This window comes from Uranotaenia lowii, chromosome 2 (assembly GCF_029784155.1).
Source record: "Uranotaenia lowii strain MFRU-FL chromosome 2, ASM2978415v1, whole genome shotgun sequence".
Taxonomy (NCBI): Eukaryota; Metazoa; Arthropoda; class Insecta; order Diptera; family Culicidae; genus Uranotaenia; species Uranotaenia lowii.
In genome coordinates this window covers 124,655,006-124,667,334 of record NC_073692.1, presented here as the reverse complement: position 1 = coordinate 124,667,334, position 12,329 = coordinate 124,655,006, and the positions used below count along the sequence as shown (strand labels likewise).

The window sequence follows — 12,329 nt, the reverse complement described above, 5'->3', positions numbered from 1 at the left end:
TTCTGAAATTTAAATGTGAAAAAAACCTGCTGATACAACTCTTTATTTAGAATCTGAATTCAATGTGTAGATTTCGAGATAGCAATTCCAATTGAGATTTTTGCTTTTTTCATACAATTATTCTACACAGCAACTTTAGAGTGGTTCTTTGTTTAACAATATTGATAATTATTCAAGTTCATGAGTGCAGAAAACATATTCTCTATCTGCCTTTCGAAAACAGTTCGGGTCTTTAGGCAATCCCAAGCCAGAACATTTTTAACCTGGTGTTAAAAAAAGCATAATTAAACGGCCAACTAACACTTTGATTTATTACGTATTTTTCATCCTAAATTGAACATGTACAAAAAATTATCACTGGATCAAAAGTCATGAAGCTAATCACCATCAATAGGTAACCTACTCAATTCACACGAAGGTCGTGGGCGTGTTGGCTTCAATCCACGTGGCGTAATGTGCAATCGAGGTGTAAACGCTGGGCATATTCAGGGCCCCACAGGTTTCCGCTCCAAATGACATGATACCAATCTGGGCGTAGCGGCCCCGTTCCTTGATGATCAGCGGGGCACCTCCGAATCCGAGACAGGCATCGCGCCCTTCACCTCCGGCACACATCCACTCGCCGTCGATGGATTTCGGCGACTGGAGCGCCCCCGTCGTCTGGTAGGAGCGTACGCACTGGTCCCAGGAAGTCAGCGGAACTTCCAGCGATTGCAGTTCCGGCGAACGGGATCCACTGGTGGACAGCTTGCCCCAGCCGATGATTTGCACTCGCCGGCCAACGGTCAGATCTTGACGCCGCCGGTGTAAACAAATGGGCTGGGCGGCAACTTTGGGGCGTGGAAAATCCGATGCACCGGAGTGGAACAGAGAGAAATAAAACAAACACGTTAGTTGAACGTTGTGGTGATTAAATGGTGGTTTGGTTTTTTTTTCAAATTGGGAAGCTATTTCGTTCTGTAGTAAACTATTAACATAATAGCATGAATAAATAGTAGGTTCTAGACAAAACATATTTTCACGGTCACTGAGTAGCGATTCGGCACGAGCATACTTCCGTGTTACGTGACAACGATCTGTAGCATTAAAGTGAATTCGGGAAAGCACATGTGAGTTTAGTTATGAGTATCACCAACTTCATCAATTTAGTTGAAGTTTAGTTCAAATATTATTGGTTTCTATGTAAAAAACGTCGCACATAAATAACATTAGCACCAGTAGCATTGTAATGAGGAATTGCAAAACATTAAGGAATCGAGAATCGGGAAATTTAACAATCAATTTACCGGAGAGAATCTCGGGTGAATTTTCAAGTACATTCGAATCGCGCAGGGGGCTTCGACAAGGCGATGTTCTATCCTGCATGATGTTCAACGTGGCGCTAGAAGGTGTTATTCGACGAGCCGGCCGACCATCTGGGCCGTTGGAGGACATCTACCGCTGACTGAAACACAAAGCGGGAAGGATTGGGATATTGATTAATTCGATCAAGACGAAGTATATGATAGCCTGCGGATCCGAGACCGACCGAGCCCGCTTTTCCGGTAATAACAAGGTCACGATCGACAGCGACTAGCTGGAGTTAGTCGAAGACTTTGTCTATCTCGGCGAACAGGGCCGCCTCCAAAGATGGTTTTTAACACTCGTCGCTCGAGTACTCCGAGTGTACGCAGCTCCTCCTTGAGCAATATCCATGTCTCGTGCCCGTAGAGGACAACCGGTCTAGTGAGCATTATATATAGTTTACACTTCGTGCGAGGGCTAAGTCTTCTCGACCGCAGTCTTGTGGAGTTCAAAGTAGGCACGACTTCCGCTGATAATTCGCCTCCGGATCTCACGGCTGGTGTCATTATCTGCGGTCACCAGTGATCCAAAATAGACAAAGTCTTCGACTATCTCCAGCTCGTCGCCGTCGATCGTGACCTTGTTATTACTGGACAATCGGACTTGGTCGGTCTCGGATCCGCAGGCCAGCATGTACTTCGTCTTGGACGTATTAATCATCAACCCAATCCTTCCTGCTTCGCGTTTCAGTTTGCGGTAGATCTTCTCCACCGCCGCAGATGATCTGCCGACTATATCAATGTCATCGGCAAAGCAGATAAGTTGACTGGATCTGTTGAAAATCGTGTCCCGCATTTCGCCAACCGCTCGTCGAATAACACCTTCTAGCGCCACGTTGAACATCATGCAGGATAGACCATCGCCTTGTCGAAGCCCCCTGCGCGATTCGAATGAACTCAACAATTCACCCGAAATCCGCACACAGCACTGCGTTCGATGAATAGATGGTGCGTAGGGACTTGGTGTTCACGGCATTTTTGGAGGATTTGCCGTAATGTGAAGATCTAGTCCATCGTAGACCATCCCTCCATGAAGCCGGGCTAGTGACTTCCCACGAATCTGTTTGCTTGTGGCGTTAGGCGGCGGAGTAGGATTCGAGACAGCACTTTGAAGGCGGCGTTTAGGACAGTGATCGCTCGGTAGTTCTCACAGTTCAATTTGTCACCCTTCTTGTAGATGGGGCATATTATCCCCTACTTCCACCCCTCCGGTAGCTGTTCTGTGTCTCAGATACGGACCATCAACCGGTGTAGGCAATCGGCCAACTTGTCCGGGCCCATTTTGATGAGTTCAGCTGTGATGCCATACTTCCCAGCCGAATTGTTGCTATTCAGCTGGCGAATGGCTTCCATAACTTCACTGATCATTGGGAGTGGCTCCTCTAAGTCGTTGGCAACGCCGGCACATGCACGGTGGGGGAAGCCGTCTTGATCTCCTGCATGTGCGCCGTTCAGGTGGTCATTGAAGTGCTGAGGAGGCTTTTGATCACCTCACGATTGTCCGTCAGGATGCCCCCGTCCTTATCCCGGTACATTTCGGCTTGCGGCATGAAACCTTTACGGGATGCGTTGAGTTTCTGATAGAACTTTCGGCATTCTCGTCGTCTATCACCCTCCTACACTTCTCGTCGAACCAGTCGTTCCGTCGAGTTCGTTCCACATGCCCGATGACGTTTTTCGCAGCACTCTTGATGGCTGTCTATATGGTATCCCAACAGTCCTCGAGAGGGGCTTTGTCAAGCTCGCCCTGTACCGGCAGCGCTGCTTCGAGCGATTGCGCATAGTCTCCCGCGACCTCAGGTTGGTTCAGTCGTTCGATATTTAACCGAGGCGGGCGTCGGTTTCGTATGTTGTTCACTACGCTGAGTTTTGGGCGCTTCTTCACCATCACCAGATAATGGTCTGACTCGATGTTGGCGCCTCGGCAGGATCTGACGTCGATGATGTCCGAGAAGTGCCGGCCGTCTATCAAAACGTGGTCGATCTATGATTGCGTTTGGTACCGTGATCTCCAGGTGTACTTGTATGGGAGGTGGTGCTGAAAAAAGGTACTACGTACGGCCATTCGTTTGGAGGCGGCGAAATCTATAAGTTGTTACCAAACTTCGTAATAAAGGGTTTGTTTTTTTTTTAAATATTGGTGTGTTTTTAGTTGTAGAATTTTTCCCGTGTAGAGTTAGTAGTTTCCTTTCCCCCTTTGAATATCCCTTTTCCTAATTGTTGCTGCATGGGTCGGTTGAGGTTGCAAAGCCAAACTAGCAACACTGGCGAAAGGAAAAGGAACTAGCGGTTTCAAGCTGACAGCGGCATTAAGTGTTGGGCTGCGAACCAGAACGGACGCCAATTGTTCTGGTCCGAGTGCTTTTTTATCGGACTCCACTCCACGTGCAATACTACCAGGAGTTCGCCGAAGTGTCCAGGTCTCCATCTTGCTCACTATATCCGGGTTTTTGGCCGTTTCGAGCAAGCGTGGAACCCGGCATATCCGAACTTGCGTGTCGACGGGTGACTAGGACACGGAGGATCAAGTCGAGTACGCCCACGTCCAACGGGTTTCGACTAGCACCATCAGCATCCATCAGCCCTTCTATCAACTGCAAACCAGCCGCCAAAGCCGTCCGGGGCGACCGATCGTTGGGTTAGCCTACAACCCTTGGCCTGAGGACGACAAGACCGAGCGAAGCAGAAGCGAGGACAGCCGGGTGGCTTGGTAGTGGCAAGCCACTTCCGGTGCCAGCCTACCTCGTGGTCGGATCCTGCTTGATGCACCACGTGCTACCACCTCGGAATGCCAGGTATGAGCAACCGTTCCTAAACAGCAACAATCCTTTTCCTACAAAAATGTAAAACCCCCCAATAAATGTTAAAAATGTACCCTACTGTGTCGTGACACACCAAACCGAAATCCCTCCTGTTTGCATTTGTTCTGCCCAAGTCCGCCGTTTGATCACAACCACCTTTGGTCGTTTGTCCGCCTTTGGTAAGTGGAAAGCCGATCCTGAGTAAAAATCGTCTGAGCTAGCCGGTTGTTACAAAGTCTGAGGCCGTTTTCATTTGTCAGCTGGTGCGCGCTGAACCTTTCAATTGTCGGTTTGAAGTCCCCCTCCTGGCCGACCTGAGCGTTGAAATCCCCGATGACGATCTTGATATCATGTTTTGGGCAGCGGTCGTACGTTGATGATGCTGATGTTGAAGAAGCGGCCCTTGATCCTCGACCGGCACATTCGTGGGTTGATCGGCAACCACCCGATCACGCGCTTTTGCATCTTTCCCATCACTATAAAATCTGTTCCAAGCTCGTGTGTGTTGCCCCGCAGCTGTGGTAGATGGCAGAAACATCTGGTTACGTCGTACCGTAAATCCCTCCCAGCATTCCTCCTGCAGCGCTACGATGTCGAATTTGCGGCTCTTCAATTTTTTGGAGAGCACGTGGGTACTGCCTACAAAATTAAGAGATCGGCAGTCCCATGTTCCAAGTTTCCAGTCGCTTGGGTTTTTGCCGATTTCCATCCGAAATTTGTTGTTCGTTGCTTGCTAAACTATATAAATGATGATACAGTGAGGGGCAAAATAAAGTGTCCAAATTATTTTTTTATCATTTCTTTTATTTTTCTGGTTAAAATTCTCCGAAAGCACACCGTAATCATTTTTAAAATATTGTCTATTAGGTTCTTTTTAATTTTTGTTAATGTTGCGCTGGGAAAAACATAAAGTTTTTCTGTTAGAAAAAAATAACAATTAATATTCCTAAAAAAAAATGGGCAAAATAAAGTGTCCAACTCAAAAATCAATATAATTTCGATCAGTTTCTATCGCGAGGCCCCTCGAATTTGTTTGTTTTGTGTATCTTGACGTTTCATAAACAACTGGCTTGGCTCTGGAGTATTCAAACAGGTTTCTACATTCGAATAAGTTGTAAAATATGGAGAACGCATAAATTTCTGGTTCCATTCCGTTGTCCATCCGGAAACTGGTTGTTCGTTATGTGAATAACGGTCAAACGCACCGGGAAGTGGCCAACCACTACGAAATCAGCAAGACAGCGGTATCAAAAATCATGAAGAAGATGAAAACGTTCGGATCGGAGATGGATCGCCCAGGAAGAGGACTGAAGCCCAAGACAGATGCCAGAACGGACAAGAAAATCATTCTTGAAGTGAAGAAAAACGCAAAAATAACGATCCGGCAGATACAGGAAGAGCTCCAATTTTCGGTATTGCGTTGTACTGTCCGTCGCCGCATTCATCAAAGGAGTACCATAGAAACATCGCAGTGAGAAGGCCTTTCATCTGCCAGGTGAACAAGGCTAAGCAGCTCAAGTTCGTCAAGGAACACGTCGATATACGGCTCGAGTACTGGAAAACATTGTTGTGGGCCGCGAATCACCGTTGTCAAAAGATTCCACGGTGGAATCGGCAGTGTGGCTCTTTTACCCTTTCCGGCTGTTGTAAACGTGCGTCTGCTTTGGCTGACCTGGTACATTGTACATGCCTGCTCAATTCTGACATTTGCCTTCATACCAAAGCTTCTTGAGAGCATAGTTTACTACCAAATGTACCCATGGTTGGAGCGGAAAATGTCGGATTTTCAACATGGCTTTCTGAGACGGCGATCGACGATAACGAATCTCGGCGAATTGATACATTCTTACCTTATTGATAGAATTCAGTACTTGAGGCTGGAAAATGTCAGATCTGGTTCTCAGTTTACATTGGTGTGCCACAAAGGAGTCACTTGGGTCCCCGAAAAGACGTCACCATTATGAACGAGTTTCGCAACTGCGTACTGATATACGCAGATGATCTGAAAATATTTCTTCCCGTTTGTCACCCGAAGAATTGATCGATTCTGCAAAACGCACTGTACTGATTTGCAGAAGTTTCAAAAAATATGGATTGAAAATCAACGCATCGAAATGCAGCGTTATTTCATTTTCTCGGAAAACATCGAATATAATCTACGAGTATGGCCTTGAATTCAGCTTGATCATTACTAGGAAAGCCTCGGTAGAAGATCTTGGTGTGGAGATAAACAGCGAACTGAATTTCACGTATGTGCATCGGTAGGTAGCCTAAGCAGATTCAATGTTTGGAATGAATGGTCAGCAGAATTTGTAAAGGGTGAAACGGTCAAAATTTGGTCAAGGGAAAACGCGTGTAAATCGATGAAATCGTCTATTTAAAAAATCAAATTGAATTTCTTTTTCAAGTTTAATTAGTATAAAATTCAGGAAAAATATTCAGTTAGGCTTCCGCTTTTCCAAACCCGAATTGCCGGGCCTTACGCTTAACTCCTGCCATTTTGTACAGCCACCTTCTTCGCCGCAGAAAGCCAGTTTGCCTTGAACTGCTGCTCGTCCTTGGCAGTTTTTCTAGGTTCCTTTAGGTTCCGCTTGACAATAGCCCAGTATTTCTCAATTGGGCGGAGCTCTGGCATGTTGGAAGGGTTCTTGTCCTTGGGAACTACCTGCACGTTGTTGGCGGCGTACCACTCCATGGCCTTTTTACCGTAATGGCAAGATGCCAAATCCGGCCAAAACAGTACGGAACAACCGTGTTTCTTCAGGAAAGGCAACAGACGTTAATTCAAACACTGTTTCACGTAAATTTCTTGGTTGACAGTCTTGAAAGCTATGAAAATGCTGCTTTTCGAGCCACAGGTACAGATGGCTTGCCAAATCAGATCGCGAACTTTGACAGTTTTATGTGCTTGAAAATATCTGCTACCTTTCCCCTTCCTTTTGCCGTATAAAACTCCTGTCCCGGAAGCTGCTTGTAGTCGGCTTTGACGTAGGTTTCGTCGTCCATTACCACGCAGTCAAACTTCGTCAGCATCGTCGTGTACAGCCTCCGGGATCGGGCTTTGGCCGTCGTATTTTGTTTATCATTGCGATTTGGAGTCACTACCGTCTTGTAATTCGATAGTCTTGCTCGTTTTTTGGCTCGATGCACGGTTGTAGACGATACACTCAGCTTATTTGCGGCATCTCGGAGAGAGAGGTTAGGGTTTCGCTTGAAACTATCGGCAAATCTCTTTGTCGTCTCAGCGGCTTCTGGTTTTCGATTTCCTCCTGATCCAGACTTTCTGGCTGTCGACAAACGTTCCCCAAACACTTTAGTTACATTTGTAACGGTTGATTTGGCACCCAGCAAACATGAAATCGCATTAAAAATGATAACTCAAGTCATTAAAAACGTTACTGCGAATCGTAATTCCAACTAATGCAAGTAAAAGGTCAACCAGATTGATAAAAATCAGATGGTGTATTTGCAAGAATTGCCCAATGACAGAAGCAGCTAATATTGTCGCTGGCAACGATTCGCATGCGCTGAGAGAAAAAACTTGTACTCTCTTCCATTTTTTCTATGTACATATGTATATTGCCTGCACTCTGGTAGGTAAATGCTTTTTTTCGAGTTTCATACGATCATTCTATAATGTATATGAAACGTATAACAAAGTATATCTACAAAAATGTTTGCTGGGCAACTTTTAGCGATTTTGCCAGCTTTGCGTGAGAGAAGCTCGGATTTTCGCGATGCGCGAGCAAAATTTTGATACGCTGCTCTTCTTCCTTGGACGGTATTTTGACAACTGAAGAGTGAATTCCAAAATCAAAATAGGAGCAACATTCTACACACACACCTTCAAAATGAGGGGTGTTCAGGTTTTTTAAATGCAAAATTGAAAGAAATACGTCAAGTTGATATTGACCAAATTTTGACCGTATCACCCTTTATGTTCATCAGCACTACCAAGAAACCATTGATGAACGAAGATGACCCGCCGATTATAGCCCCACCTTTTCCACCCGATCAACCAAAAGTTCGCATAATGCGATACCCTTTCGAAGAATACATGAGCAGAGAAGAAAATAGGTTACGATAATAATCTTCAAGTAATCAGTCGGCATAGTCCTGTGGATGGGTAACATCCAGCCCGAAACTGGTCGACAGAAAAGTTAATTTTAAATCCTTTTTCCGTTAAGTACGTCGTATGTTATGTGTCTAGTAAGAGCAAGTTCACTGGTGTTTTGAAGAAGTGGTAGAATTTTTGTCACTTTTGACACATTTTGAAAATTTTGCCATGCAAAAACATTTTCATGATCTGTGGCCTTCAAGTTTTTTTAACAACATGCTGTGATGCAAAAATACCAATATTTCTATCACATACGGCTGAAATAGAAAAAGTGCTGTAAAAAATAAAACGCCCAAAGATCTTGAAAACATTTTTGCATGGTAAAATTTTCAAAATTTCAAAATTTCTACCACTTTTCCCAACACGTGTGTCTAGTAAAAGTTCTTACGTGAGCACAAAAAATTTGAAATGAACAGTAGGCTGTTATCCTTAAATCGCTCTTTAAATCAATAATAGATAAAGAATATTTAAATAAAAGTTCGATAGTTGCTTGTTAACAATATAATCTAAAGCATGTGTTGATTTTTTTTAGGAAAGCCAACAGTAAAATCCCAAAAAATGGCAGAAATAACGATTAGTGGAGCCGACACACTTTTAAAAGTGCAGAGAGAGGAAAATTGCTGGCGAAAAACAATTTTCCAACGCATGACTCTGATATAAACAATTTTTTTTGCTAATCTTGCGGCTTATCGGAACAAATCGCCAAAAGCACTTAACACGATTGTCCAGTTGTTGTTACCTTTTCGTTCACTTACCGGTGTAATTGATTGGCGTTCGCAGCACTACCAGTGCAATGTCATGATGATATTGACCATCGACATAGTCCGGATGGACGACAATTTGGCTGACGGCATGGTTGATGGCTAACGGAGCACAGAATCCGGTATTTGCGCAGTCGGGATCGGTGCGTGTATCGTAGTCCCCGATTCGAACCGAAGATCTGCAAGTAATCGGTCAACCATCAGTTATCTTTATGGGTTTGGAACAAATAATTGGGGGTGGAATTTCCCACCGATAGAATTCCCGGAAATGTAGGGAGGTACCGAGTGAGCGATCGTTTAAAAATCCATCAACCTTGAAATGGCCGCAGAACAAATAACGATTGCGAATTTTCCATATGACTAAATGCTACAATTATTTCTGTTGTGTTCGCGCTACCTCGCGGCCTTTTATTGTAGGAGTTCGGTTGCGTAAGAGTAGAATAAAGGTATGCATGATCTATTTGCACTTTTACCGGCAAATGGTTCATGATTGTGGCTTTTTATAGGTACTTACAGGCGATGGCTATCGGCTTTGGCCAATGCGCAGTGAGCAGAAGTTAGAACAATTTGTCGCGCGATTATCGAACCGGAGCATGGATAGATGAACGATCCTGTTTTGGTATCTGAAAAAAAAGCGTTTATGAGTTGCAGAATTGTGTAAAATTTAGCATAAAATTAGCACCGTTATTTCTCAACCCCGCCTTGAGGCGGGGTAAATGTTTCATTTCTTCTACCAAACCAGATTGGTTGCAACTGCAACTCATTTCATCTTGGCGGAATCGGAATAAAAATAGTTCTCTAAGGTTTTAAGGAATGAGTCCTGCTGGAATTTCATATTTCAATCATTCCCCATCGATTCCATCATGTTACAAAATCTTGATTTAAGTCAACATGACTTTAACTCATATAGTTTCTAAATATTGAAGCAAATACTAAATATCTAGTACTGACCTTCCAATGAAAATACATATCATAATAATTTCAATAATTCAAGGTTCGTTTGCTAACGCAGCTAACAATTTGTGCTTATTTTTATGGATCTACTATACATAGAGAATATTATCCGCTTTAAAGCACCACGCTAATAATATTTTATTACCAGCAAATCAGCTGGAAGCCAAATGTTCAATGGTATTCCTCCTCTATCATAATGGACCATCTGCTTCGACTGAGAAAAACCCAACAATTAACGGCAAACTCGGTCGTTTGCATGTAAACACGAATGTTCCACTTCCCTGTCGATCTCGATGATCTAGAAATTGCCCCCTGCTAACCTTCAGCGATTTATTGTCAACAACCGGCAGCGAGCGCCGCGCTGATTTATGTGACACTACCAACTGTTTTTGGGCAATTTTCACTCTGTAATTAAATTACCATACCAAAATAAAACAAAACAACCGCACAGTTGAACTTACTTTTGAATCCGATCCGGGCCACGAATGGGTAGGCACCCAAGCCGTTATAGAAGTCACCTTGGACGATGCTTTTTCCGCATCCGACATCGCCGCCCCGATCGTCGTTGAATTTGGTCTGCCGCGGACAACAAACGTGGGGCTCCAGTTCGTTGACCCCACAGGACAGGCTGAAATCGCCCCGGTAACATTGGCGGGCCGTCTCCAGCAGAAGCTCCGGGCACTCGGCTAGTGGGACACATTCGCTAAGGCCGGAACAGCTGATCCGGTACAGCGATTTAGATTCTCGGTCGGCAAGATCCGCGCTCCTCAGTGCGGAGCTGGTGCCCGATTCACTTTCGACTATCGTGTGAGCTGGTCGAAGGAAATGTTAAACAGAAATATAGAATGAAAGTTTAATATGGAACGGTCATTTTTTTTTGTACGAATGATAGTTATAAATAAATTTTTCCAGGGAACACAATTATCGAAGAGATAATTTTATCAAATTAGAAAATTCATACAGGAACTATATTAAAAGACCAAACGCGGCAGGATTTTAGTACTCTCGGGACTCTTGCGACACACAACATGTTAAATTCTCTTTTCTTCTATATTCTCGAGGCACTTCAAAGCAAAACCATCCCTTCAAAACAGTTGAAATAATTTTTGACGGTCGTCATGGAAGGAAAAAATCAACTTGAACGCAGATAATCACTCGGTAAATTTGAAAATAAGATTGAAATAAAAAAAAATCACGTAAAAGCCATTGGTTTCAATATAATTATTATTGTTATTTTGAAATCAATTTCTTTCATTCATTATTTTTCTTTCACGATTCACTGCACGATGTTTTAACTTAACTTAGCTTGATTGACTACTCACATCCTCCTGAATCAATGAAATGCTCCATTTTCAATTTGTACTATGTGATTTTCAATGAAAAAGTTTATGTTCCATTTAATTTTCAATTAATGGTATTATTTTTTACAAGCAATGCATTCCAAAAACTATGATCACTGGCGTGGTTCAGTAGAAAAAAACTACACCGTCAGTATTTTTTTTTAAAAGGTTTTATTAATGACACTTTACCATCCTTGTGACATTCGTGCCTTACCGCCCATAATGGTTGCTACTCCGTGATTGACCAAGGCTATCAGTTTTTCGCAAATTAAAAAAAAAATGGTGCTTAGGATAAGCAACTCATTCTCATTGCACAAAACTGATAATCTCTCTTTGATCATCAATAACGACGCCAGCCACGTCCTAGAAGCCAATAGATAGATTGTTTTTGTCTCACGATTCACTGCACTATGTTTTGAGTAGAAATCATTTTTCCATACTAGTTCCCAAACGAACTTGTCTTAGTTTTGTCAAATCTTAGAAACACCAATGCACAGTTGTTATTGGATCCAAATAACCTCCTAAACCAGGGGTGAGCAACCTTTTGAATCCACGGGCCAATTCATATTTGAAATCTTGTCGAAGGGCCGCACTTAAAATAATTTTTTTTTAATTAGCAGAGCTTCACGTCATTTTTTATAACTACAAATTTTTGGCGAAATCAAATCTGAAAAAGGAAAGATAAAACGAATTCACATGTTTAAAAACAGAATTTCAACACGACTTTATAAATACCCGATATTGAAAAGGTACATCACTAAGTCTTTGTCATTTTTAAATTCTTTAAATTCTTTAAATTTTTTAATAATACTTCTTGGAGAACAAAATTCTTGTTGAAATCGATGGTACTATTCGCTATCACTTTCATTCAAAAATCTTCTGGAGCTTACCACAGTGATAAGTAAGAGTGTGAAAAATATATATTCGAAGCATTGGTCGTTGAATCGCTTCTTGACTTTCTGTGATTTTTTTCCTCAATTAAAATTTGTCCTTAAAGCATAGATTTTTCACGT

General features: G+C 43.0%; 1 protein-coding gene across 1 annotated transcript in view; it reads right to left on the bottom strand.

Moving 5' to 3' along the window:
• Positions 1-293: 293 nt before the first annotated feature.
• The window catches only part of LOC129748891 (venom protease-like), a 32,186-nt gene continuing 20,150 nt past the window's right edge, over positions 294-12,329 (bottom strand). The window contains exons 2-5 of the mRNA XM_055743675.1: positions 10,438-10,788; positions 9,537-9,645; positions 9,017-9,201; positions 294-830 (exon numbers count right to left, since the gene is read on the bottom strand). Of these exons, the coding sequence (XP_055599650.1) occupies positions 409-830; positions 9,017-9,201; positions 9,537-9,645; positions 10,438-10,788 (1,067 nt within the window). The 3' untranslated portion in view covers positions 294-408. The remainder of the gene's footprint in view (positions 831-9,016; positions 9,202-9,536; positions 9,646-10,437; positions 10,789-12,329) is intronic.